The sequence below is a fragment of the Monomorium pharaonis genome, chromosome 7 (assembly GCF_013373865.1).
Source record: "Monomorium pharaonis isolate MP-MQ-018 chromosome 7, ASM1337386v2, whole genome shotgun sequence".
NCBI lineage: Eukaryota > Metazoa > Arthropoda > Insecta > Hymenoptera > Formicidae > Monomorium > Monomorium pharaonis.
The window spans coordinates 4,481,225-4,508,575 of NC_050473.1; the positions used below are offsets into that span (position 1 = coordinate 4,481,225).

Sequence of the window (27,351 nt, forward strand, 5' to 3'; positions counted from 1 at the left end):
GCATACGCGCGAGTCACTTTTCAAGTCACGATGCGACTCACCCGTGCCGCAATGGAGGTGGTTGGTTTCTCCAAAAGATCCCACAACCATTTCTGGTACTGGGCGCACTTTCCATCACCGAACTCCTCTTCCTCACGCTGTCGAAGTGATTCCGCTTCCTTGCGCATTTCCTCGTGTACGTGCTCTTTGCGCTGATGATACTTGTGTTGACAACAACTTTCGAGATAGAGTTCATCGACACCCCAATAAGCGAGATCATCACTAAATGCCAACACGCACATTTCGTCTACTAAATGAAGCTTACCGGTACGATAGAAGTTAAGAATCGAACTGAACGATTTAGGATGCCGATCAAAAAAGTACTCATTGTCAATTAGGGAGTAATCGTCGCAGAGTTCGGTTATTGCTTCGTGAGTATTGCAATCCCTCAATCGACCTAGGCGCGTATGTGGTAATCGCTCGAGGGTACGCCAGAGTACTTCGTGCTTTACGCCACCGACGTTAATTGAAACGCGCCGATTTAACGCTTTCGAACGCATAATCATAAATGGCTCCGGCGGTAGAGACGTCATGGACTTCGAAAAGGCCCGCTGCTGCTGCACTTGCAGCGGCAAAGGCGGCGGCGGCGGTGGTGGTGGCGGTAGCGGTGGCGGCGGCGGTGCCGGTAGAGACTGCAAGTTTACTGGAGTTACGGTACCGATTGGGCCAACCGACGACGCGAATGGAGCGTAACGAACTTCTTTATTCAAGTTTCCACTCCCTTCTCCCCCTCCTCCTCCACCCATTCCTACAATGCCCACAGCTCCTCCAGTACTGATTTTACCGAGTCCTATCCCGCCACTTAGTCCACTTTCTGATTCTCCTACTGACGTTCCGAATCCGAGATCTCCTCTGCCACCAATATAATCACTGTTTCCGCGACTGTCTGCACCAAGTTGCTGCAATGTCGACATGTTGCTACCTTTAAACACGTAGCCTTGATCGGTGTTGATGTAGGGCACCGTACGCGACGATGATGAGAGCATTGGACCAGTACCCACGGTACTATCATTACGTTCCCCGTCTGTTAATGTGTTGTCCACTTCGAGTTGTCTTTCGTTCAACATTGGACACGCCAAATAATTACAAATCGTTCAAGTCGTTGACTATCAACACGATTATAAAGCGATTGTCCTTCACGGAAATGATGTCGATACTCTTGTTTCGTTTCTCTGATGTCGAATAGCGGAACGCCAGCTATCTTGTTTTTTTTTTTCTTATTCGTTTTCCTTGACCTTGGCTGAGGTATTTCTTTTCAACTTCATCCATAAATCTGTCTGGATTCTTTCGTTGACCTAGTAGTTCGATTTGGGTGTAATTATCTGGAAAAAGAATAGAAAAATATATCAGATACACATAATATTATCATACTATATAGTATATACTATATAGTATAAAGAAAAAATTAAAATTGATTCTTTATACTTTTATACAAATAACTGAAATTCTCTATAATTTTTTCACGCCAAATGCAGCGCAGCAAAGTCCCATTAAAAATTTTTATTTTAATAGATCAAGCTCATCATTGAGCCACGTTGATAAAAAAAAAAAAGATAACTGAAATCGCCAAAAAACGTTTGAAAGAAGTTTTGAAGCTTTAAAACGCTTTTTAAATTTTGTTTCTGCAATGATTTTTTTTGCTAAGTTCCAGCAGTTTAAAAATATTTTAAATCTTTGGTATACGAAGTGTTCCCTATTTTTCTTTTTAGTAATGTAGAATAATAGTGTTCCTATTTAAGCATATTTTTAAATATTATCATCAAAATAAAAATAAGATTTAGGAACATAGTATTGCGTGTCTTAGAATAAAATTGGTATTTGATATATTTACAATATTTAAGAATTCTAAATCTTGTCCTAATTTCCATTGTCCACATTTCTCTAAATATTTGTTATGTTAATAAATATAATCAAATTTTGAATTAAATAAAACATTGATAAACATATTTAATTAAATTTGTCATTTGATGAAATTTTAAAGCTCTATATTTCATTAAACATCTAATTTAACTAAGTATTTTTATCAATACATTTACACATAATATAAATTATTAATTTAAGTATTTATTATATTCTAAAATTCAAAGTTTAAATGCAATTGTTACTTATTGAATTAAAAAAAAAATTTATAATCCGACCGGGTAACAAGTCTATCCAAATTGTAACAAAAGTGGCCGAATACCGGGTATCCAGTACATCCCTTTATTATCATAGCGCTATCACATGATATATTTTTCTAATATCATAACATATTCGCGTCCTAAGCAGCACAAATGCACGATTTTGTATGCATTTTTGTGATCATATTAACAGATAAATGCATACTGACCACATCATGACATAACTTTTGTTTCTGAAATAATTCGGTTTGTTAAATTCGAACAAAGAAATAAAATTTAATTCTATTTCGATTTTTAAAAACTTTGATAAATAAATATATACATACAGGATATAAATTATATCAAATATTTTAGGGAAGTATTCTTATCGACCAAAAATTTGCGTGTACGTGTGTGCGTGTAATGGAAACTAAATAATAATAAAATCAATTTTTTAAAGTCATATAAGAATTCTATTTTTTAAATTATATGTCTCTTAATATGATTTGTCTAATTAATATACAGAAAAGTATTAAAATGGAGATATCAAAAAATTAATAGTTTATAAGATATTTTACATTTTATTTTGACATATTTCAACATAAATTCAATTGCTTTGTATCTCACTGTTTCATAATACAAAATTCCGCTCATCTTAGAAGCATATTTAGATCAATATTTATATAAACTTTTTTAAATATTTAATTAAATAAAAAGAAAATGTTCCTTGAATATTTTACAATATGTACTTACATTTTGTAGATGGATATATTAATAAATAGATAAATGTTTTTATGGGTAAATTGTTCTTTTGCAATTATTAAAAAATCTTATGTTTATTTTTCATTAATTAAAAAGCTTTATTTTTATATTACAGTTTAGATAATAATGTGACAGAGAAACAGGGAAAACATTGAATCAAAATTATTTTTAATTAATAAAATTAAATTTTGAAAACCAAATTTGGGATGCATCTTAATGAATCTATGAGTAATAGAAGAAAGACGACCTAAAAATCCGGACAATATATAAATCTCAAGTAATTGTCTAAATCTCGAGGTTAGGAAATATTCTCGACAATTTTGACGATGACAATGTTGGCCGTGAATATTATAACTACTATACGAAAATAGATGAATGGTGTACGCAACAAACAAGATAGCTACACATTTAAAGTTTTGTAGTCTCCATATTATATTTATATCTTTTTATCTCCCTATTACTTACCTTTTTCTTCATTTAACTTCCAGTAAAACCGTTGTTCAATTGAAGAACACGTGTATTGCATTGAAAATGCTGCATCCCGTCAAGGCGACGTCTACGATAATAACAATGATGAACAATGATAAACAATAATGATGACTACAAAAATGTCTGTGACGATAATAATTACAATGACGATGACGATGACGATGACGATGACGATGACAATAATGATACCGATGACAATAACGATGACAATAATGACAACAATGACAACAACAAAAATGACGATGGTAACGACAACGATGTTAACGATAATGATGAGATAATGATGACAATATTGATAACAACAACGACAATAACGATAATAACAATGACGACAATGACAATGACAATGACAGTTATGCTGACGATAACACTAGCACTAACCACCACTTTTTTCACCGAGCGCTGCAATCGACGCCTTGCACATTTATCGATTAAGCGCTACGGCATAATCACGCGTGTAAGGGTACTAAGGTACACGATGTTCTATTCCTCGGATATTTCGTATCTGAATTCGTACACTTAAAAAGAATGTTTGCTAAGGAGGACGAAAGAATCTATGAAGATACAATAAACACCCACTGGTTGGCTAACAAACAATCGCGTCGTCACGTTATTAATATTAGCACGATCAGAACGACAAAAAAAAAAGAGAAAACCGTATAATTGAAAAACATTCGACCACCGTATTTTTACTACCGTCGTACTTTTGATAATAGTGAAGATGAATGGTACAGTCTCTGCCACTATACTGTCTGTTGGTGCCGACAGAGGCACTACTACTTGGATACAAGCCACCGGTGCGCCTGCCTGAGCGATTATCCCGAGCTACCCTGCGCTTCGAGTCGTGCGTCGTCTCCCGCACACTCCACTCCAGTGACGAAGTAGTGCTTTTCAAGTAAAAGCGAACTTTGCGTGCAGGAAAACTCAGAATCATTGGGTTGGTATTTTTCCCCAAATTTGGATTGTGTTAGTCTGGAAAATTTGTTTTAGAAAATAAAAATATTATCAATCTTTATTCTCCTTTCCTAAAACTTTTTAATAAAGCCCAAATTTGAAAAAAAAATCCTTTAATACTTATCACGAGTAATTTTAAATATTAATATTTTAATTGTTTCTTATAGCCAGTTAATTAAGTACATAAAATTAGAACATTAAAATTTAACATCGTTTAAAGATTATTAACAGTATTTATAAACATTATATTAATAAGAATGTATTATAATACATATTCATAATTAATGAAATTAATCAAATAAATCATCACTAATTATTTATAATTTTTCATCACAATTATTCATTTGCTCTTTATATAAAAATCTATACGTAACATATGTTTAACTTATTTATAAATTTTATAACAGTATACAGTTCTGTGTATAAAAAAATTAAAACATTAAAATTTAACATTGTTCAATTCAACATTAACATTGTTTCTGTATGAACATTTATATATTACATATTAATTAGAATATATTATATTACATATTAATAAGAATGTAGTATAGGTCTACAATTTTATCAACAATTCGCTTATATAGTGTTCCACGAAGAACCACCCAAGTACCTGATTGACGTTTACATCTGTGTTTCTCCCCTACTGAAACTTTCTGGCTCAGACGATTTCATCACCTAGGCATCAAAATGTATTTTCTACATTCGCAAACTTCGCAGTTGGATATCTTTTCTGCCAACGCGTTGCCATTTCTTATGAGGATCAAATCGATAAAACATAGTATATGCTAAGAAAATGTTTCGTATATAATTAATAGACCGATCGATATAGAATCAAGGTCAGTATTGAAACTCAAATAAGGTTTAGTAGAAAACACGTAAAAGTAGACAATGCTTACCATCGGTTATTCCTTCATAAGTTATTCCTTCAATAAAAAACTTATTCAATTATTTTATTTCTCGTAAAACCAAATTATATTTTTCGCTGAGTTTTGTTCACAATGGTTCACGAAGAGATATATTCAGGAATAGCACGAAGGTTGCTACAAATAATACACGGCGATCAATTCTTAGCAACGGTATTCGCTATATATAATCATTTGCAATTAAGACCAGACTTTTAACTCTAATTCGCACATCTAAAATACACGATAAAATTATAAATTGTAACTTATACAATCATGTAACTTGTAGTGAAACTAATAAAACTAATAAAACTTTACTTAAAATTAATGTAATCAAACCTTTTCTTAAACCTAATCAAACCTAATAAATTAATAAATATTTATACGAAAAAACTTTATAAATAAAATTTAATAAAATAAAATTTAAAAAGACGATTATTACTTTGGCAGAATAGTGCGATAAATTTAGAATTTAATATAAGGTTTATTAATAAATAATAAATATTATTTATTTAATCAAAAAATGGTAACTCCGATTTGGTGGATTTGACCCAATTGGCAATTTTATTATAGATTAAATTGTTAAGTACAACGTTTCGACTTTGATTAGGTCCTTTTCAGTCAGTACAAATTGATAAAAATTTCTAAAGAAACATTGCGGTCAATGCACTTGTGGCCACAAGTCACAGATCATACACTACGTAAATGGACAAACAATTGAATAATAATTAAATAACTGAATAAAATATAATAAGTTTGAAACTAAGTAAAAAACAATTAAAAACTTACTTGTTTCGTACATCGGATGTTAACAACTTAAAATATGAAAAACAATGTGTTAAAACTCGAGTCGTTATAAATTATGAATGTAAAAAAAACGAATATGATAAGTCATATAAAGTACAACGTAGAAGAACTGGAATTAATATAAATTATTATAAAAGTATAAAGAAAAGAAAAAAATATACTGATAAGTCTGCACAGTTCTAGATACAAAAAGAGACTAAGATGTAGCGGGCCCAGGAGGGTAAATAGACTATGAATGATTATACAGATTTTATAATAATGTTATTGTATATGGGATTCAAGTTCACTGTATTTTTTTTGTAAGTTAAGAATGTTAGTATTCTGTTTAATGAACAACATTTCCGTTATTTTGTGTTTCTTGTTATGCAAGATCTTTGGAAAAGACTAATTAAAATCATGCTTTTTGGAATTAGTCTTCTCTAAAGATCTTACATAACGAGAAACGCACAAAAAAACGTGAAATAGCGGAAATGTTTTTTATTAAACAGAATACTAACGGTCTTACAAGTTACAGAGAACTTAAATTCCATGTACAATAACTTTATGAAATCTATATAATCATTCTTGGTCTATTTACCCTTCACGGGCCCGCTACATCTCAGTTTCTTTTTGTACCTAGAACTGTGCAGACGGCATTGATCATATTCTACACAAATATATTGTACACAAAAAAATGTACGTGAAAAAACTGTGCACAAGAATTATCCTTGAATTAAAAATAGCACATTGATATATGGACAGTTTTTCTACGCACAATATATCCGTATGCAATTTTTAATTCCGGGATAATTTTTGTACAGTTTTTCCAAATACAATTTTTTTGTGTTCAATATATTTGTGTAGAATATTCTGATTGTGTACAATTATTTTGTGTACAATATGATCAGTGCCGTGCAGACCTATCAGTATATTTTTTCTTTTTTTTTACACTTTTAATTTATATTGATTCCAGTTCTTATACATTAAACTTTATATAATAACTATCATCATATTTGTTTCTTTTTACATTTGTAATTTATACTGACTCGAGTTTTCACACGTTCTATTTTTTATATTTTGAGTTGTTAACATCCACTGTACGAAACATATAAGTTTTTAATTGTTCTTTACTTAATTTCAGATTTATTATATTTTATATTCAGTTATTCATTTATTATTCAATTGTTTGTCCATTTACGTATTGTATGATCCGTGACTTGCGGCCACAAGTGCATTGACTGCAATGTTTGGAAATTTTTATCAATTTGTATTTGAGACTTAATCGAAATCAAAATGTTGTACTTAACAATTTAATCTATAATAAAATTGCCAGTTGGGTCGAATCCACCAAAACGGAGTTATCATTTTTTGATTATTCATTACTGGCGACAAATTTTAACTCTATTGTTGTTAACTATTTATTTATATTATTTATATTTTAATCATATAACTTTGAATTTAATTAATGTATTAATAACATTGTAGAAATCCGAAAAATAAGATTATGTAACTTAAAGGGAACCTGGAGTGCCTTTGGTGCTCGAAAAAAGAATTTATACTTCAAAAAACATTACAAAATTTTATTGATTAAAATCGAAATAACAACCAAATAAATTTTTTTATCTTTATATTCTTAATTAAAAATTAAATAACTAGGAAATTTATATTTTTAATAAAATTAATCCAAGAGAAAATGATTATTCTTTAGCTCGCGATTGTATGTACACACACAAACATACAATTACATACTAAAAGTTTCTTGACTTAAATAAATATTTTTTATAAGCTTTCAAACATTTTATAAATTCATATATTCGTAAATCTACACGGAGAAAATTTTATAGAAAAATTATGTATGATTTATTATTTACAATGGTAACCACGAACTGTGAGAAGAAATTTCAGAGAATTATATCATATGTGTGGTGTAAATACTATCGTAATTTGATGAAAAACATAATAAAAATTTCGATAATGCTTCCTTGGTTCGTGTTTACCACTTACTATAAAAATTATCACAGGGATTAATTTTAATAAAAATATAAATTTCTTAGTTATTTAATTTTTAATTAAGAATATGAAGACAAAACAAAAATTTTATTTGGTTGTTATTTTGATTTTAATCGATAAAATTTTGTAATGTTTTTTGAAGAAGTATAAATTTTTTTTTCGAGCACATAACAAATTTTTTTTTTAATTTATAATAATAATTTACAACGTTTAAGACTATGATAAAAAAATATATTTTTTATTAAATATAATCGTTATTTATTTAAAAAAAAATCTATTTAGTAATCGCTTCTTTAAGCATTAAGATTGATATTTTTCGGTACACATGTATGTACACATACACACCTACTTTCTGTTGTTAGAAAATATTTTCATTTAAAAAAAAGCAAGAAACTATCATAACTCAAAAGGAGAATCCAGGGTTACGCGTCGCCATTGTTGCTTGTTGTAACAACCTCAAGGCTCAAGGACGGGGGGTAGCCGCATCTCGCCGCGCGCTCACTCGGCACGCTTGCGGTAGGCTGGGCTAATATAGCAAATTTTATAAGTCAATAACTCGTTAACTATTGCGAAAATGGAAAAACGGTAAAGGATTTTTTGCTCAGTTTAATGCGCTCTACCTGCTCAAACATAAATGTTCCATAAATTTTTATCAGATACCCTGCATAATTTTATTAATACAACAGAAAATATTTACACACTGTAATAAGAAATTCTTAAATGTATAAGTTAAAAACATAGTCTACTTGTATTCATAAAAACAAAATTTTTCGAATTTTTTTCTTCTTATAACAACATTATAATTATTACTCATTATAAAATCTAATACAAAGAGTATTACACGAGAGCATATTCAACTCTTTTTACTGCTTGCCAAGCAGTTACCGACGTTAAAACAATCACATACAGATCTAAACAAAATAACAATAAATAATAATGATAATACATTACAGTAATATATATATATATATATATATATATATATAAACAAAACTACATTAGTATTAATATTATATTTTATATAAATAATTATATTTTACTGATAAGAATTTGGCGTTGCAAGTGTCCATAGTTATTAATAACTGTTTTCCTGGATTGATAATATTTCGTCTTGGCCTTTGATCATTATCACGTACTTATTTAGAATTATGGCTTTATAATATTTCACAGAAAGTTAAATGCCTCTTAACATTCTGTACAAAAAGAAAGGTTGTATTCAATTCTTTTTTAATTATATAATTAATAATTAAAATATATTCAATCATTAATTACTTTAATATCTTACCTAAAGTGTTTTTTATATCCTTTATCTGAAAGGAAAGCTATTACATTTTCAACATAATTTTTTATACTAGATTTTAATATTATCGGTTCTCCTTTTAGGACTTTCAAAATATTTAATACTTCTTCATCTGAAGACGAATTTTCATAATAATTTTCAATAAAATTAGCAATACTTTGTGCAATAATTACAATTGTATTTAAGTTTTTCATAATTTTAATATCACTTTCACAAGTTTTACAACTTTTAATTGTACTGAGAAAGAGTTGCCAACATTTATAATACTGCAAATGTGTTCGAATTTCAATTTCGGAACGGCTAAAATTTGATTTCTGCAACAGTACTGTCAGCGCATTTCGGAAGACAGCCAGTATGTGTGCATATATATTGTCTCGTTTGTTTTTGATGAATAATTACAATTGTATTTAAGTTTTTCATAATTTTAATATCACTTTCACAAGTTTTACAACTTTTAATTGTACTGAGAAAGAGTTGCCAACATTTATAATACTGCAAATGTGTTCGAATTTCAATTTCGGAACGGCTAAAATTTGATTTCTGCAACAGTACTGTCAGTACTTTCAGCGCATTTCGGAAGACAGCCAGTATGTGTGCATATATATTGTCTCGTTTGTTTTACTCCATTAAAAGGCAAAAATTAATCATTGTTAAGGCAAAACTAACCCAGATAAATCAGTACGATTAGATTCTTCGCAATAATCACACTTTTATCTGTTTTAGTTCTTTTTCTCGCATTTTCAGACAAAAAAATATCATCATGCGATTATTCGCAACAAATGATATAACGCGGATTTTAGCGATCATTATACTTGAACTTAGTTTTGACATGTTCGGGCAAAATGAATATCACCACGTTATTCTACCAAAAAACCAAAAGAATTCTGCCTCTGACTACCGAACGGTACACTTTAGCGCTTTATCAAATACTTTGTGTGTTGTTCGTTTTAACGTTGTGTTTTTAGGATCTGTGATCAACATATATAAGTTTTTTACAATACGCATATCAGTTTATGTTATTCAAAACACGTTTTCCATCATTTTTGATCTTACAGTTTTATTTTAAGATGAAAATCGACTCACCAAAAAATTTTATTATTTTTCATTTTATTATTCATTTAATTGTATTATTTATTGGTTCATATTTTTACTTATGATGACACATTTAATACGAAATGCGCTGTTTTATGGTCATTGTTTTTAACTGTTTAATTATATTTTCGTGTCCATTATTTCATTTATGTTTAAGTTCATACATATTAGCAATTTATTATGACTGGAGAGGACTAAGTATAGTCGAAACGTTTGAACATTTTTTAACACAGTGTTATTAGTCGTGTTTATAATTATATAATGGTTATTTAATAAATTATAATGTATTAGGAAAATTTGTCTTGGCTCGATATAGTGACCTGTTTATCGTATTATTTTTGTTTATAAATAATATATAATATAATAAATATTTTATAATTTTGAATTTAAAAATGAACAACACTTTGATGAATATAATCGTGAAGTTTCAACTCAAAATATTGATTATTAACCAAGTGATTGTATAAAATGTAAATGGGTGGTCATATTACCATTTTCTTTTCTAGTATTGATGCTAAGATTCAGGAGCAATAAATATTCAGCGCGCAATTAGTATAAACTGAAAAATTATAAAATTCACGCCAAATTATTATTAAACACTTCTGCTTTGATCAAAAATAGCATTCTCTTTGTTTATGTTTAACATTTTCATGGATCGATTTCTACTTAAAAAGTATTGTTTAAACTAAAATATTTTAATATAAAAAATAAACTAAATTCTATATTTTGTTCAGCAATATAATCGGAACACGCATAAGCAGGTAAAATAGAGAAAATTGATGCACCATTAATAAATACTCTCCGATTATATTCTTTCGTTGAACAGAATATAAAACAATATTTCACATAATATCCGATCAAAATATTGATAATGAAAATGTAAATATTTCAATAAAACATTTTCTTAAAAATAGTTTATTTTCTCCAAGGTATATACACATTATCCGTTCGATATCTTTGAACACAAGTGGTTTGCATCCAAGGAGTATTACCCTTGCATTTGTATTGAAGCAATCCGGCAATCGCAATCATAACACCATTATCTATGCAGAACCGCTCGTCCGTTGCATAAAGAGTCGCATTCCTTTCCTTACACATGACACCCATCATTTCTTGTAATCTTTTGTTACATCCTACACCGCCTACAATCAACACCTCGTTTGATCCCACATGTGCCGTTGCCCGTTCTGCAATATTATTCAATGTAAATACAAAAGACGAAAAAACGTGAGAATTATATATCTATTTTCCACACTATCTTGCAGTACTTTGCTACATTGTAACAATTTTCCATACTCCAGAAATTAATTATAAGACGCCAGTCATAAATTCGAGAATTCCATCAATCATAGAAACACTCTTTTAAACAATCTTATACAATTATATAATAAAATTCAACTTCTGATGTTCTTAGTTTACTGTTTAAAATTGTCATAAAAAACAAAGTTTTATGAATTAATAACAGTTACACTAAAATTGTATATCAACATATCAAGTTAGGAGTTAGGTTTCAGTGTATGGACGGATGAAAGAGTGAATGTAATAGAAGTATTATGTAAACCAAGTCCCCTTCTTGGCATGTAATTTGCTGAAGTAAATAAATATTATTTATTATTATTATTATATCAACATATCCAACGGGCCGACATCTATGTGAGCAAAAAAGTCTGGCATACTAAGGTTAAGATATGTATATATACAATATAATTTTAATAATGTTGCAACAATACTTTGAACACATACGAAATTTACGAAAACTATTTTTCATAGATAGATATTTGTATACGCGTGCACATTTTCTGATTCATCAACAATCATTACTTGTAAACAATTTTATACAAATCTTGTATTACATTTAAGCACATAAAATATGAAAGTACTAAAAGGTAAAGCTTTTACAAAATTAATAATTATTAATTAATGCGAGATATTTTATATTTTATTTTGAAACAATTTCGATATGAAATTAATTGGTCGATTTTTAAATTTATATATGGGACGTTTTACGTGAACCGTATCACCTGTGTACCCAAAAATTGACGCAACAAAAAGAGGACGTTTAAGGTCTCAAATTATTCATATATAAAATGTACTTTTTGAGGCAGTAGAAAGGCTGGGAAATATCTGCTTGTAAATCTAAGAAATCACCGATTACTAATCAGTGCTTTTTTGGGTCATCTTTAGAGAAATAGAAATGTCTCTTTATACATAACCGCCATATTTAATCCGCCATTTTGAATTCGTGTTAAACTCAAATTCTTACTATAAATTTTTAATCATTAGACTAAAAAATCCATGGGTAAACTTCTTTAATTCTGTTTAGTTAATTATTAAATTCAAAATTCGTCTTTAAATATATGACCGTCATATTAAATCAGCTATTTTAATTTTTAAATTTTAATCACAAATTGCTATAGAAATCTACAACCTTCAAAACTACTTCAAATCACTGAATAATCGATTGCATTTAAGTCCATTAGAGTTATTTTAAGTCGGAATAAGCCGCTTCACACGTCTGTAATTTTGAATCCGCCATCTTGAGTTACTGAATACTAATTTGTAATAATCAATCTAAAAAACCGCCAAAAATCATTCTAGGGCAATTCAAGTCATCTCGACATAAGTAGAAATGTGTCCGTTCATGTTGACCGCCATATTAAATCCGCCATTTTGAAATTTGCGTTTTATATAAATGGCAACCTAAAAACTTAAGAATACACGATTTGGTTCAATTGCAAGCGATTTCTAAATTTTTATTCACGATATACTAGGGTGACTCGTGATTTTTGTTATATTGAACGACCATATTGGCGCCGTCATAGTGACTTTGAAGTTCTGCCACGCTGCCTCAAAAAGTACTTTTATAGACAAATGATTTGAGACCTTGAACGTTTATTTCTGTTGCGTCAATTTTTGGGCACACGGGTGATCCGTTTGATGTGGAACGTCTTACATATATAAAAAATAATAACTTAGACTCGGTAAATTCGACCTAATTGGCAATTTTATTATAATTTAAAGTATTAAGAAATGTATTTATGGGATTTCCTTCTTGTGGGGCCAAGATACGCAAGTGTCAAAAATGGACGATTAGGCAGAAATAGGTTAAGGATTGAGCCAAATTCATGATCCCAAAGAACTAAAAATAAAAATGTATCGGATTCCATTAAAAATTCATATAAGATTTTTGAGGTACTGATTATGAATTTCATGTGAAAATTGCGGAATTAAAAATGGCGGATGCAATGTGACGAATTGAATCACGATAATATTCGTATTAAAAAAAATACTGGCTAGTAAAAAGACGTACATTTTCAATAAGTGTATTAGTAAATGTCAAAGATGAAAATGATTTAGCATGTTTATTTGGGTAAATTTCCTTAAAAAATTTTCAACGTAAAGATACGTTTGCGTTTCTTTCAAAATAATTTGGATGCCGCCATATTAGATCAACCATTTCAAATTTTGAAATCTTGATATCAAATTCGTATTTAGTACAAAAACCATATCGGAAATGGTTATTTTCTGATTTTTTGGGCTCCAAATTGGTTATGTTTCATGACAAAGGTTCACCAAAAATTGAAAACAATTTATTTTTTGAGTTATCGGATTTCATTTAAAATGTGAAAAATGGAAAAACTGACTATGGGATTGCGTTCAGCGAGTCTTAAAACATTTAGAAAAACCCTTGTTCGTTATTTGGAACGCAACTAAACTTGAGTATAGTAAAATGTTTCATGACAAATATTTGTCTTTTTCTGGTTCTTTGGGCCAAGTCCTAAATGACAACGATTTTTGCCATTGGTTTTTAAGGGATTAAATGTTGAAATGTATCTTAAAAAAGTTACTAAATTCTCAAAAGTAAAAATCCCTTATAAAAAATGTTTACTGTTGTGTTTTGTCATATTAGCGTCACTATATGTATAATGGCAGGCTACTAAACAAATAATATCATAAATAATTATTAGAATTCCTTAGCTAATAACGAAGATAATATGAGTGACCATATTATCATCTTCTCTATTATTTGTATAAACTCTTCTTTGAAAAATATATAATGCATCTATAAAACTCTTTTTGATTATAACTTTTTAATAAATTGCGAGTGACGGCTAAAACCTTTTGAGAATGACTAAGAGTGAAGGTAACTTACTCAGAAGCGAGACCTTGATAATATACGTCAAGATCAAAGTTATTGGTGAGGCCTCCCATATTCTATATTTTTATCTACAATTTCTTCTATCTCAGAAACTAAGCGTTTTTAGACCCGTGTTTGAAATAAACATCTCAATGATCTAGTACTTATATCCGGATACTTACCAACTTATTATTATTAATATCACACAAATACCTATTTTTTTATTATAATATTTAAAGGAAGAGGGCCGATAAGCCACGATTTCGGCCCTCTTTGGATTTTATTGTAAATTATCCAAAATAATTTCTTAATACATAAAACACTAAATTAAGCTGTCTTCAGCCTACGGACATGTCTAACGTGATCGTTATCTTGTTTAAATATAGAAATTCGTATTTGTGTGGGTATTTTGTGCAGTACACAACTCGCTCGAAAACCATGGATATTATATTGGAAAATCAGAAATATCGTAATATAAAATTATTTTTGTACGTAAAATTGACGATGATAATGAAATAAGTTTTGCAGTCAGATAGCACACACATACGACACATATGATTGCAAAACCGTGAAAACTGATCGCCTTTTATCGTACTGAATCTGAGGTAAAAAGAATGATCCAAATGAAAATCTCTAAGTTGCCAGCGATTGAAAAATATACAAATGGCAATTTAATAACAATTCTGGCAATTTTATTTCAAAAGTTAAAAAGTTACGTTTTGGTCAGATGATTTTTGGACGTCTATCAAGCTGGAAGAACAAGGTCGTCGAAAATGAAAAACAATAGCATGAGAATTAGGTGCTTTTTAGGTGCTCCATTCCAAAATTAGGTGCTCTTCCCGTTTTTCCGGAAATTAAAATTATGCGTTGTACTGTCAGCTTGGCGTAAGCTAGCAGCGCACCCAACTAATATCACTAAAAGAAGAGCCCTAAAAAAATCGAAAGGGTTCCATAATTAGGTGCTTTTTAAGTGCTTTTGAATGGTCAAGCTCGCGGAGTCGTATCACTACCCTTTCGCCCAAAAACACCCCCTTAACAATATAGATATCAAGAAAAAATGTTATAAATGATTGGAATAAAAAATAAATTTATATAGAAAATAGGTTTTATACAAAAATAAATTTATACAGAAAATAGGTTTTAATTAAGTGCCTTATTAATGTACCACCAGCGAATTAAGTGATCCACCCCTTAGTTAGCAGCGCACCCAACTAATGTCACTGAAGGAAGATTCCTAAATAAACCAAAAAGCTTTAACAATTGGGTGTACTTTTTAGGTGCTTTTGAATAATCAAGCTCGCGGAATCGTATCTCTACCTCTTAGTCCAAAAACACCCCCTTAACATCAGTATTAATAGAAAAATGCTATAAATAATTAAAATAAAAAATTGAGTGCCTTATTAATGTACCACCAGCGAAATAAGTGATCTACCCCTTAGTCAAAAAATCCACTCCCTACAATATGCCGCTCTTAATACTAGCTTACAAAATTAATATAATTAAACTATTTTCATCTATCAAATCTGAAAGTACTTTATACAAATATACATACAGGGGGGTTTAATGACAAGAAATTATAAGCTTTCAAATATTCTGTATCTCATTTTTGACATACATTATTAAATGTGGAGATTTTTTTTTTGTTATTTAGTTTTTTAGGTGATTTGGCCATATCGTCATATTCTAAAAGCGACATACTGTAGGGGGTGAATTTTTGGACTAAGGGGTGAACATTTAATTCGCTGGTGGTACATTAATAAGGCACTCAATTAAAACCTATTTTCTGTATATAAATTAATTTTTTATTTTAATTATTTATAGCATTTTTCTCTTGATACCGATGTTTAAGAGGATGCTAAACTGTTCGTCAAACTTGATCGAGGTCGATAATGTAGAGTCATTTGGGCACGTTATTAACAAAATTTTGTATGTATTTCTTTTATAGATTTCGAAATCCTTTTCCAGAATTAATTGTGGAGAATTTTTAATTCTGTAAATGCAATAAAAAGTTGTACATTGGAACAAATTGTACAATTCTGACGATAAAACAGATAGGATCCTCTTAAACACCGAAAACTTTTTTTCTAAAGTTCCTAGGCTCATTCTAAAAGCACAGTATTGTTCTTTGCTGAAATGCCAAGTGCGCTCCAGGCTTATTTTATACGTACAAAGTCTAAAACTTTTATACGCAGCCAATGTTTTCACGAGTCGACTACTGAAGTCGATAACAAAACTATAATTTTTTAACTTTCTTTCGTTTTTCGTATGAAATTGATCGCAGCGCACCGCGTTATTATCTTTATTTTAATTTTGGAGAAGGATTTTCAATTCCATGCAATCAATAAAAAGATTTCGGTGTCCGAAAATTAATGATAAAACAGAGCAGTTTAGTATCCCCTTAAGGAGGTGTTTTTGGACGAAGGGGTAGAGATACGACTCCGAGAGCTTGACCATTCAAAAGCACTTAAAAAGCACCTAATTATGGAACCCGTTCGATTTTTTTAGGGCTTTTCTTTTAGTGATATTAGTTGGGTGCGCTGCTAGCTTACGTCAAGCTGGCAGTACAACGCATAATTTTAATTTCCGAAAAAACGAGAAGTGCACCTAATTTTTGAATAGAGCACCTAAATAGCATCTAAAAAGCACCTAATTCTCATACTATTGTTTTTCATTTTCGACGACCTTGTTCTTCCAGCTTGATAGACGTGATTTTTGGTCCTTATCAAGTGTATCTACAATTTACAAAAGACGTATAAGTCACAGAACAATTCACAAAACTGCGATCACAAAATAAGAGATTTTAATTAATATCAATACCTGCTTGTATAAATTACGTTGATTACATTGAATATTTATCTATTATAAATTTGCAAAAGCACATTAAGTGTTGTTTCGGGATACATATTGGAAAGCACGTCTGTACGTCCACAACCTTTGTTATTGGAAAGAGAGGATCATTGAAAGTGAGAATGTCAAGTTTAACAACATAAATAATAAGATAAACAGGTTAATATGTCGAGCTAATACCAATTTTCACAATATAATATAATTTATTAAATTAAAAATATATCATTATAAACGCTATTAAAAACAACTGTTAAAATTGTTAAACAAATTTCGAAACGTTTCGACTATACATAGTTCTCTTCAATCGTGCCAAATTACCAATATTTATGAAATTAAATATGAGTAAAATAACGCAAACGAAAATATAATTAACCATTTAGAAAATGATGCCGATTGAATATCCATAAAAACCATGCATATCGTCTACAAAACTGTGTCATAATAATTAAAGCGTGAACGAATAAATAATACAATCAAAAACAGTCCAAAATTATGGTCAAAAATCTTGTCGAGAAATGTAAAAGATCAAAACCGATGGAAAACGTGTAATTTATGAACAATATAAATCGATATGCGTATTGTAAAAAAAACTATAAACTACATATGTTGATTTCAGACAATATTAACACAAGCAAAAAAAGCCAGCAGTTTCTACAAAGCGTTAAAACCGACTGTAACGTGCAGTAGTCAGAGACAGAATCACTGCCTCTGACCGAGGTTTGTGGATGTTCGGTAAGTAATCTGTAGCATCTTGGTAAGTTACCGTTGGTGCAATTCAAAAACCTGTAAGTACCACCCTCATCAATAATCCCGTTCGTATGCCACGATTTAATTAGATTATTGGGCTTATTAGTGATAATCTTAATAACATCAATTTGCAAAAAGATACTTAAAATCTTAATGCTATGTACGACATATTTATAAGAATTGTGTAATTACTTCTGACTAGTTATTTTTAACCATATCTTTAATTTATGTTATTGTATTAATGTTGTTAAACTTGACATTCTCACTTTCAACGATCCTCTTTCCAATGACAAAAGTTGTGGAGTACAGACATACTTTCCAACACGTATCCCAAAACAACACTTAATGTACTTTTGCGAATTTGTAATAGATTAATATTCGATGTGATCAACGTAATTTATACAAGCAAGTATTGATATTAATTAAAATCTCTTATTTTGTAATGACAGTTTTGTGAATTATTCCGTGATTTATACGTTTTTTGTAAATTGTAGATACACTTAATAAGGGCCAGAAATCGGCCGAAATATTGTGTAACTTTTCAACATTTGAAATAAAATTGCCAGAATTGTCATTAAATTGCCATTCAAAAAAAAAAGACTTTGTTGCCCTAAAAGATTATGTATTATATATTGAATTAGGCTCTAATAATCGGAAATGTAGCTGATGCTCTTCCTCTTCTCTTTCCACCGCTCCCATTCTCTTTATTCCTCTTTCCTGTTTCCATTCCGTTTAAGTAAGATAAGTAATTGGACACTCGAAAGTAGTTGGATGAAATGTTTTTACGTTCGTTTCACTGTCATCAATCTTACGTACATAAATAATTTGATATTATAAAGTTCATGATTTTCTAATATAATATCCACAATTTTCAGGCGAATTGTGTACTGCGAAATGTGTAGTACTGCACAAAATGTAGTAGTACCTACAAATATTAATTTCTATGTTTAAAGATAATGACCACATTAAACATATCCGCTTAGGCTTAATTTAGTGTTTCGTATTAAGGAATTGTTTTTGATACTTTACAATACAATCCAGAGGGAGCCGAAATCGTGGCTTATCGATTCTCCTTTTTAAATTATATCTTCAATATTTAAAGATTACAATAAATTTATGTTATTCTTTGAACAGTCTAAAACTACACCTAATTATAGAAAATAAAATTAAATAAAATTTCGCTGAGGTGTCACATACCCCCCCCCCCCAGTATGTATGTTGAAAGTTAAAATCCCTAAAGCGATAAACATTACCCTAAATCAGAAAGCAATTCACCGTTGTTGCAATATTACAATAAAATTCTTCTGTGATATTTTTGCAGTTTTTCTGTGTTAAAATTCTGAATGAGTTACCTGTAATCTCGACGAGCATGGCAAATATAGTCTCTTGCAAGGAGAAACATAAATCTTCAATAGTAAATTCTTTTCTATCGAGCCAATCAGAAAGGCGTTCTTCTATGTAGCTTAAAACACCAGAGAACGATACATCCATTCCTTTTACGACGTATGGTAATGACGCCAGTTTCTCCCCACTTTACATTCATAAAATTTTAATTGAATCCAGTGTATAAGATTCATTAAGGGTTAACAGGAATGACATTTTTAAAAATATTCTAATAACAAATATTATCTCCTGCTCCTTACTCACAGTACAGATGTAATTGTGATTAAACATATATTTTGTAAAAGCAATATTTTGCCATAAGCAAATTGTCTTTTTTGTTTATGTTTTATGAAGCTGCAAAACTTTCTAAAGAGCCAGATTTTGCAATTTAATCCCTAAACATTATAAATAAATAGATGTGCAGTTCAACTACGCTTTAATACAAATTGAGTGAGATGTGAGAATAAATTTTTTGTCCTTTTAAAAAAAACTGTTTAGAAAAATTCAGGCAATTTTCCTAATTATAAATATCGCAATTATGCGATTTTTGCAGTAGTTTTAACTGTAATCTATTATAATAAAAATTTATCTCCAATAAATGTCTTTATGATTTCTCCTGTCAACCCTTGAGCATAAATCACCGAAATATAATAACACTAGAACGCGCATTGAAGCTTGTATTGAAATCCAACAAAGATTTTATCTTTGTCTCTTTTAGTGTAATTTGATTTCATTATTAATGAGATTCTCAAGTATATAGATTTAACTTTTATATATTTTTAACCATATATACTTTTCACAAGATCATCCCTATTATTATCTATCACGAATGTATAATACAGTTTAAACAAAGATAAAAATACTATTTAAAATACTCTATCTCAATCACTTTTTAACAATTCATATGCATTATATGACCGTACACATTTCAATAATATCATATTTCACTGACATAAAATTTATGATTAACATTCATCAGAATTGAATAAGTAAATATTTCTTTTACTAGCTTATAACATTAATTTACATATGTTACAAACTACAAACGAAAAACTGTTAAAATTAGAAAATGTAATCTTTACATAAGATACTGTAAACAACAAAACAATTACATCATAAATCATAAAATAAATTTAATATTTTATATGTAAGTTTATATAAAATATTGTTGTTTATATATAGGAACATATCTTTTTACAAAAATGTTTAATGTAGGAAAAATATCAGTAAGTTAAAGCTTATATATTTCAACAATAGTTATAGTAAAAATTATTTTAAAATTAACTACTGTAAGTTAATTTAAAAGTTACTAATTTTTTAACTTTATTATTTAATTTTTCAATTATTGACCAGTTTCAATCATTACTACCCAACCTCATGATATTTATGTTTGAAATAAAAAACAGTGATTGAATAAAAACTTATTTTTACTTGCCTTTTTGCTAACTGCTCTATGTTATATCCAGGGGAAGGATTATTCGAAAGCTTTAGCAGTCGTGCAAATCTGTCGAGGCAATTTCCAACCGCTATATCGATTGTCTCACCAAAAATACGATATCTTTGTTGAGAATACGCAATGATTTGAGTGTTTCCACCAGAAACGTACAAAACGGTAGGATTTTCACTACCGGTGATCAAACGTCCCATTTCAATATGACCAATGCAATGATTAACCGCAACCATAGGTTTGTTGTATAATTGGGCGATAGTCCTAGCTACTAATGCAGCGACTGTCAATGGTGCCCCCATTCCTGGCCCCTTTGTGTAACAAATAACATCCACATCTTTCAGATTGATCTTTGCATCGTCCAAGGCCTTTTGCAAGACATCTAATATATGTTTTCTGTGATGTTGGGCTGTCTCTCGAGGCAAAAAACCTGAAATAAAAATTACTTATCTAGATTACAATAAATAAAAATCGTGGTTCGTAAGCCAAGTGCAGTAAATAGTGCGCAATGTATCTAATAAAGTATTTCAAGTATTTAATAAAGTACATCATGTTAACAAATAAATGATGGTCGTGAAATTTAACATTACAATTTACAAAATGCCGCAATAAAATTCCCCGTTTTTTTACTAATTGTATTTTGAACATTGTGAGTCCGAAACATTCTTCACAATTTTTTACTTATATCTGGATTATACAATAAATGTAGGAGAAATGAAAGGAGAGGGTGGTATTGCACTTTGATGCTTACAAAGACCCTCCACAAGACATATGTAATATTGCAATAATATACCAAAATTGCTGTAATATTACATAACAATACATCAATAATACTGCATAAATATAATATTACTATAATATTAAATCCCGTAAAACCATAAATTCATTGCACAAATATTCAAATTTATCAGTAGAGTTTAGTAGAACGTTTATACGAATATTTGATATAGTGGGTATGATAACTGAATGATTTTTAATTTATAAACTAAAAATAATGTATTTCTTATATTAACCCTAATTCTTCCAACATTTTTTCCGCAACTTAATCCCTCTAATTAGGGTATTTCATGTCCAGTGCATTTTTACTGTTGTTAATAGTTTCGAAAAGATTTATTTTCACAAAAATGTTTATAATTTCTTTATATCTTCGACTAAAAATCAATGTAAAAATAATTTAGAAATCACTTGTTTAAATATTTTTTATAACAATTTGTTGTGAGTGAAACATTCACTCCAACTTATACAAAATTACGCAAAGTATTAGGTGACACGTGCCTCGTGCGCTGCCGGCCGGCCATCGCACCAGTCAATGCACCAGGCATGACCCGTAATTCCATCAACCTCAGCTTAGCAACGATCATGCCACATTTCAATTGTTGCAATTTGGCAATTGTTGCTAAGCTCGCGAATATTGTCCGCACGCCGGATGTGAGCAATTATGACCATATATGGTCTGATCAAGGACCCATTGCCCCTCCAATATGCATATTTCGCGATATTATTTAAGTGACTGCCTATTAGCGAGCGGCGGATCAGTCAGTAATAAATCACACGTGCCACGCATGTAAATAACCCGCGTCAATTAATAATAATTCACGGTATTGCCTGTATTTTTAGGTCAGTCTTAATAAGCGAATTAGCCAAAATATAAATTATGGTGTTAGGCGTTCTTGTGCATCAGTGCATACTTAATGGCTCAGATAAAAATTAAAACGCGGAGGTGTCTCGGAACTTTACGAATTATTAAAACAAATATTGAACAAGCGATCGAAAAATGCGTCAGCTCAATGCCACCGTATCTTATCGTACCTATCTACGCGGGAAACGCGACACGGCATCTCCGACAGCCGCGTGTATTAAAATCTGTATACCAAAGTTGTACTTAAACGGAAATAAACATTTTTTATTAAACAAGTGTCTCAGTGACTTGTAGACCCGGTTTTCTCCAGCACTCCTTTCGTGAGTTCCAACTCTTTGGGCAGGAACGATCCCAAAAATATCTTTGTTGCACAAAAAAGTACAACAAATTATTTGTTGACAAATGTATATTACCACTTGTGTTTTTTAAAATATTATAACTCACGAACCAATAGATGAAATTTAAAATTCGAAAACGCAAATTAAAGCTAAATATAGCACAAATTAAAAAAAATAATAGTGCTTAATTAAATAGAAATACTTAATTTCGCGGCATCAATTTAGTATTTTTAGATGATACAGTAAAAATTGCAGGTTACCAGAAACAAATCCCTAAATAACAAAGGACGAATTTGTATTCTTAAAATTATTTTTGAACAAAAGCTCGAGAAAAGCTCGAAAAAGCTTCTCGAAATTTTCTTTGCCGCCATTTGCGTCATCATTTATCTCTATACAATGTCAAATTGTTTTTTTACAATAAAAACATTTTAAATACGTTTGAATTATACATAAAAATACATTTTTATTAAAAAAATTTTATTTATTTATTTACACAACACTAACATAGACCTCCAATCAGGGTCTCTTAGTTTCGCATGCGATTTCAATGTCTTGTCGTTTTAAGACTAAATAAGCTAGGGCTCTAGAATTTCTACCTCAAGTTCCCTACCACAAGACTTTTTTTAGTTAGGAGTGGAAAGAATTATTCCACGACTGGTTTTTCGTAATAATTAACAACCAACAATTTCTACTATTTTAAATTTACTGCCTTATAAATTTATAAATTTTTATCCATTAATATATACTAATAAATAAATTTATAAACTAGATCGTACAAAAAACAGTTTTTGAGAAAAGATTCATGGAGAAATTTTAAAAAATCGACGATTTTCACATATTTTTGATCGCCATATTAAATCCATCATATTAAAAATTGGATATTTGATCAAAAATGAACTGTGAATATATCAATCTTATTATTTTCAGGGTAATTCTTCCAAACCACGGTTCTACCTCCAAATGGGCTGAAATGTTTTGTAGTGGCTTCTTATGGTTAAAAAGTAATGTAAATAATTTTTAGTCGGGGGAAATCCAAACAAAGTTATTAACAAAAAAGATTTAAAAATGTGCCATTGTTTTCTGAATAATGTAGAATGAAATTAAGTTAAATTTTTTAAAGGTAAAAAAACCTATTAATCCGATTATTATTATATCTAATTTTTGTAAAATTAGATAATAAGAATAGAAATTTAAATATGCAAACCACATGGATTTTGGTGTCATGCAAATGTGAAAAAAATCTTTTTTAACATCTAAAAAATTAAACGTAATTCTTCTAAAATAAATTTTAAACGTGGAAAATAAAAATTAAACGTGTTGTAGTACTGTGGAAAATCCATGTCGCAAGTATTATATCTGAGATAAAACATGGGTATAAACGTTAGATTATTGACATTAATTTTATACACAACTCGAAAACAAAACTAAAAATAAGGCGAGATTCTTCACTATTTTTTTACCCAATAAGATAAATTCAAAAATATTTCAGTAATATGTATATGTATAGTTTAAACTAAATATCAGACTAAATAAATTACATAAGTCAATTATAAGTACAAAAAGACACATTCTCTAATAATTCACATTCCAATGTAGTTTACAAGATAAACTGTAATGATTTTAATCCTTCATATGTAAGATAAATGAGCAAATTTTTGCAAACTAAAATTAACGCACACAGAAAATATACACAGAAATTCTAATCAAAATTTCGTCATAACAGAGCACAGAATCAATTTCTCACACTAGTTTAATTGGAATAATGTAGAAATTTTAGATAAAGAAAAAAATTTTAATAAACGTCTTATATCAAAAATGATTCATATTTACAAATAAAAACAAATTCTTAATTTGTGACACAATTCCTCTTGATTCTTTTATTCCAACTTTTTAGAAAAAATAACGTTTTATTTTCTTTTATTGTAATTAAATCTGTACGACATGTTTGATTACACAGAATACAACATTAATCTGTTTATATCCAATGTTAACTTTTAGCTGTTTTAATTTTGATATTATAATTTAATTATGACACATTTTAAAATTATATTCAAATATTCTAATCTACATTTGGTATGACATAATATCTTTATTATTCGACCACAGCTATTATACTACATGCATGCTATAATAGTTGATCTGTTCTTTATGGATAAACTGCTGCACTGGTGCAGTAAGTTAAAATAAGATAAATATTTTTTTTTATTCTAACTTAGAGCACTAGTGCAGCAGTACAGCAGTGCAACAGTGCAGCAACAAAGAACAGGCCTAGTATCAACCATGCTTAGGGCTGATTGTTTCAAACTTTTTGGTAATTTTATTTATCAGGTAAATGTGTAACCATTTTTCTTTCTAAATAAATAAAGACAAATAAAGACCTGTCAAGTAATTTTCCTAATGAATTGGAACAATCAATACTTAATGTAGTTGCAATATCAGAACTGCTATATCAAAACTGTGGGATAAATTTCTTGGCATGTTGTGGATAGTATACTGCTATTTTGCCGAGATAGTTCATACAAAAATACAACTTAAGAGGATACTAAACTGCTCGTCAAACTTGATCGAGGTCGATAATGTAAAAACATTTGTACACATTATTAACAAAATTTTGTACGTATTTCTTTTATATTATATATTCGGAAATCTTTTCCAGAATTGAAGTTTATGTACTAATATCAGTTTATGGATTGAATTTCATACCAAAAATTAAAAAAAATTTTTCAGATTGCTCTTTTTAGATACAAAATTTTCTAGCTAGACTATCTTTTTTATTAGAACGCCTATGCTCAATCTGAAAGTGTAGCGTTGTTCCTAAATGTTCACTCGTACTATTGGGCCCAGGCTTGATTTATGCGTACAAGGTCTAAAATTTTTACATCAGGCACATTTTGTTACAAGTCGACACTAGAAGCAGACAATTTTAAAAATTTTTGTCGTTTTTCCTACAAAGTTGTTACGACCTGTCTTTGTTATCGTCTATTCTTTAATCCTGGAGAAGGATTTTTAATTCTGTAAATGCAATTAAAAGATTGATGAGCCAGAAAATTATCGGTAAAACAAGACAACTTTAGCATCCTCTTAAGGCATTAATATATAATATAATTTATTTAACTTTTTTTTCATTTTCAAACTTATTGTAAAAGTATAATTAATTGGAATTTATTTAGAATATGGACATGTAATGTTACAAATTAAAATAAAAATAAATAATCTCTTGAGAAACATCTTACATTAATAAATATGAAACTTATGCATGGTCTACAATAATGTCAGCAGGAGTAATGGAGTAGGAGTAAGAAAGAAGTAAGAAATATGATGCGGGGTCTACAATGGCAGCAGGAATAATGGGGTAGGAGTAAGAAGTAAGAAATATAAAATGAGATTTGCTCATTTCGTTTACTCCCGATTTTTAATTGGTCAATTGTTACTCTTACTCCTTACTCCATTACTACTGCTGCCATTGTAGACCCCGCATTAAATGAGATTGCCCATTTCGTTTACTCTCGGTTTTTAATTGGTCAATTGTTACTCTTACTCCTTACTCCATTACTCCTGCTGACATTAAAGACCTTGCATTATATATACAAATGCGTATTTACAAAATATTACTTTGAGGTTACCTTCTCCTGGTGAGGTAATGTAAGTATGTCGCACATTCGATACTATGTGTTGATCGCGAATTATTCCTATACCCAATTTATTTGCGCTACCTTCAAATCCAATAGCTATGACCATTTTTTACAATTTTCTTATTTTGTAGGACAAGTGATAAGTACAAATTTTTAGCGTTTTCGACCGGCCTGGGTTAATCACTTTGGGTCTGTTCGCGTCACATGCCCCAACATGCTCCTATTCAGGGTGTAAGGGTGCGTTCAGATTGGTTCAGATTCCTCACCCGAGTGTCCTCAGGTGTAGTTTTATCCTTGTTTAACATTTAGGCCGGAATTCATAGTCGAATCTTATTCAAGTTCCAGCTTAAGCACGATCTTGAGACGTCAATGCTGTTATTTCATAGGTTAAGTAAATCTCAAGTCGGCTCCAAGCTAGACTTAAGGCCGGAATTCATAGTCGAATCTTATTCAAGTTCCAGCTTAAGCACGATCTTGAGACGTCAATGCTGTTATTTCATTGGTTAAGTAAGTCTCAAGTCGGCTCGAAGCTAGACTTAAGACAATGCTTGAGCTTAAGATCGGTCTATGAATCCCGTCCTAAGACAATTCTTGAACTTTAGATCGGTCTATGAATTCCGTCCTTAGTATATATATAACAAGAATAAAATGATACCTGGAAACACTCGGGTGGAATCTGAACGCAGCCTAAGGTCGAAATCACATGGTGCGGAATAGAACGTGCGTCATAAAAGCAGCCAATCAGAG

General features: G+C 30.0%; 2 protein-coding genes and 1 long non-coding RNA gene across 8 annotated transcripts in view; 1 reads left to right on the forward strand and 2 right to left on the reverse strand.

Moving 5' to 3' along the window:
• Positions 1-4,229, reverse strand: part of LOC105837836 (potassium voltage-gated channel protein Shab) — a 113,574-nt gene extending 109,345 nt beyond the window's left edge. For 4 of the 5 annotated variants that reach the window (XM_036290395.1, XM_036290396.1, XM_036290394.1 and 1 more), the window contains exons 1-3: positions 3,771-3,912; positions 3,366-3,456; positions 42-1,361 (exon numbers count right to left, since the gene is read on the reverse strand). In XM_036290395.1, coding sequence (XP_036146288.1) covers positions 42-1,106 — 1,065 coding nt within the window. In that variant the 5' untranslated portion in view covers positions 1,107-1,361; positions 3,366-3,456; positions 3,771-3,912. Of the gene's footprint in view, positions 1-41; positions 1,362-3,365; positions 3,457-3,770; positions 3,913-4,093 lie in introns of those variants that run through there. The other variant, XM_036290393.1, reaches the window with a different exon arrangement.
• On the forward strand, positions 4,204-19,316 carry LOC114255058. Of its 2 annotated transcripts, XR_004964210.1 has the most exons (4): positions 4,204-4,326; positions 4,928-5,179; positions 10,086-10,245; positions 18,035-19,316. It is a non-coding gene; the product is annotated as an uncharacterized LOC114255058 (long non-coding RNA). The 2 variants fall into 2 exon arrangements; XR_004964211.1 differs by lacking the exon at positions 10,086-10,245.
• LOC105839605 (probable tRNA N6-adenosine threonylcarbamoyltransferase) lies at positions 11,333-27,097 on the reverse strand. The gene is made up of 4 exons (XM_012686038.3): positions 26,596-27,097; positions 20,984-21,425; positions 19,518-19,696; positions 11,333-11,620 (listed from the first exon to the last, which is right to left on the reverse strand). Exons 1-4 carry the CDS (start codon positions 26,708-26,710, stop codon positions 11,349-11,351), a joined length of 1,008 nt encoding a protein of 335 aa, XP_012541492.1. The 5' UTR covers positions 26,711-27,097; the 3' UTR covers positions 11,333-11,348.
• Between the last annotated feature and the right edge of the window lie 254 nt (positions 27,098-27,351).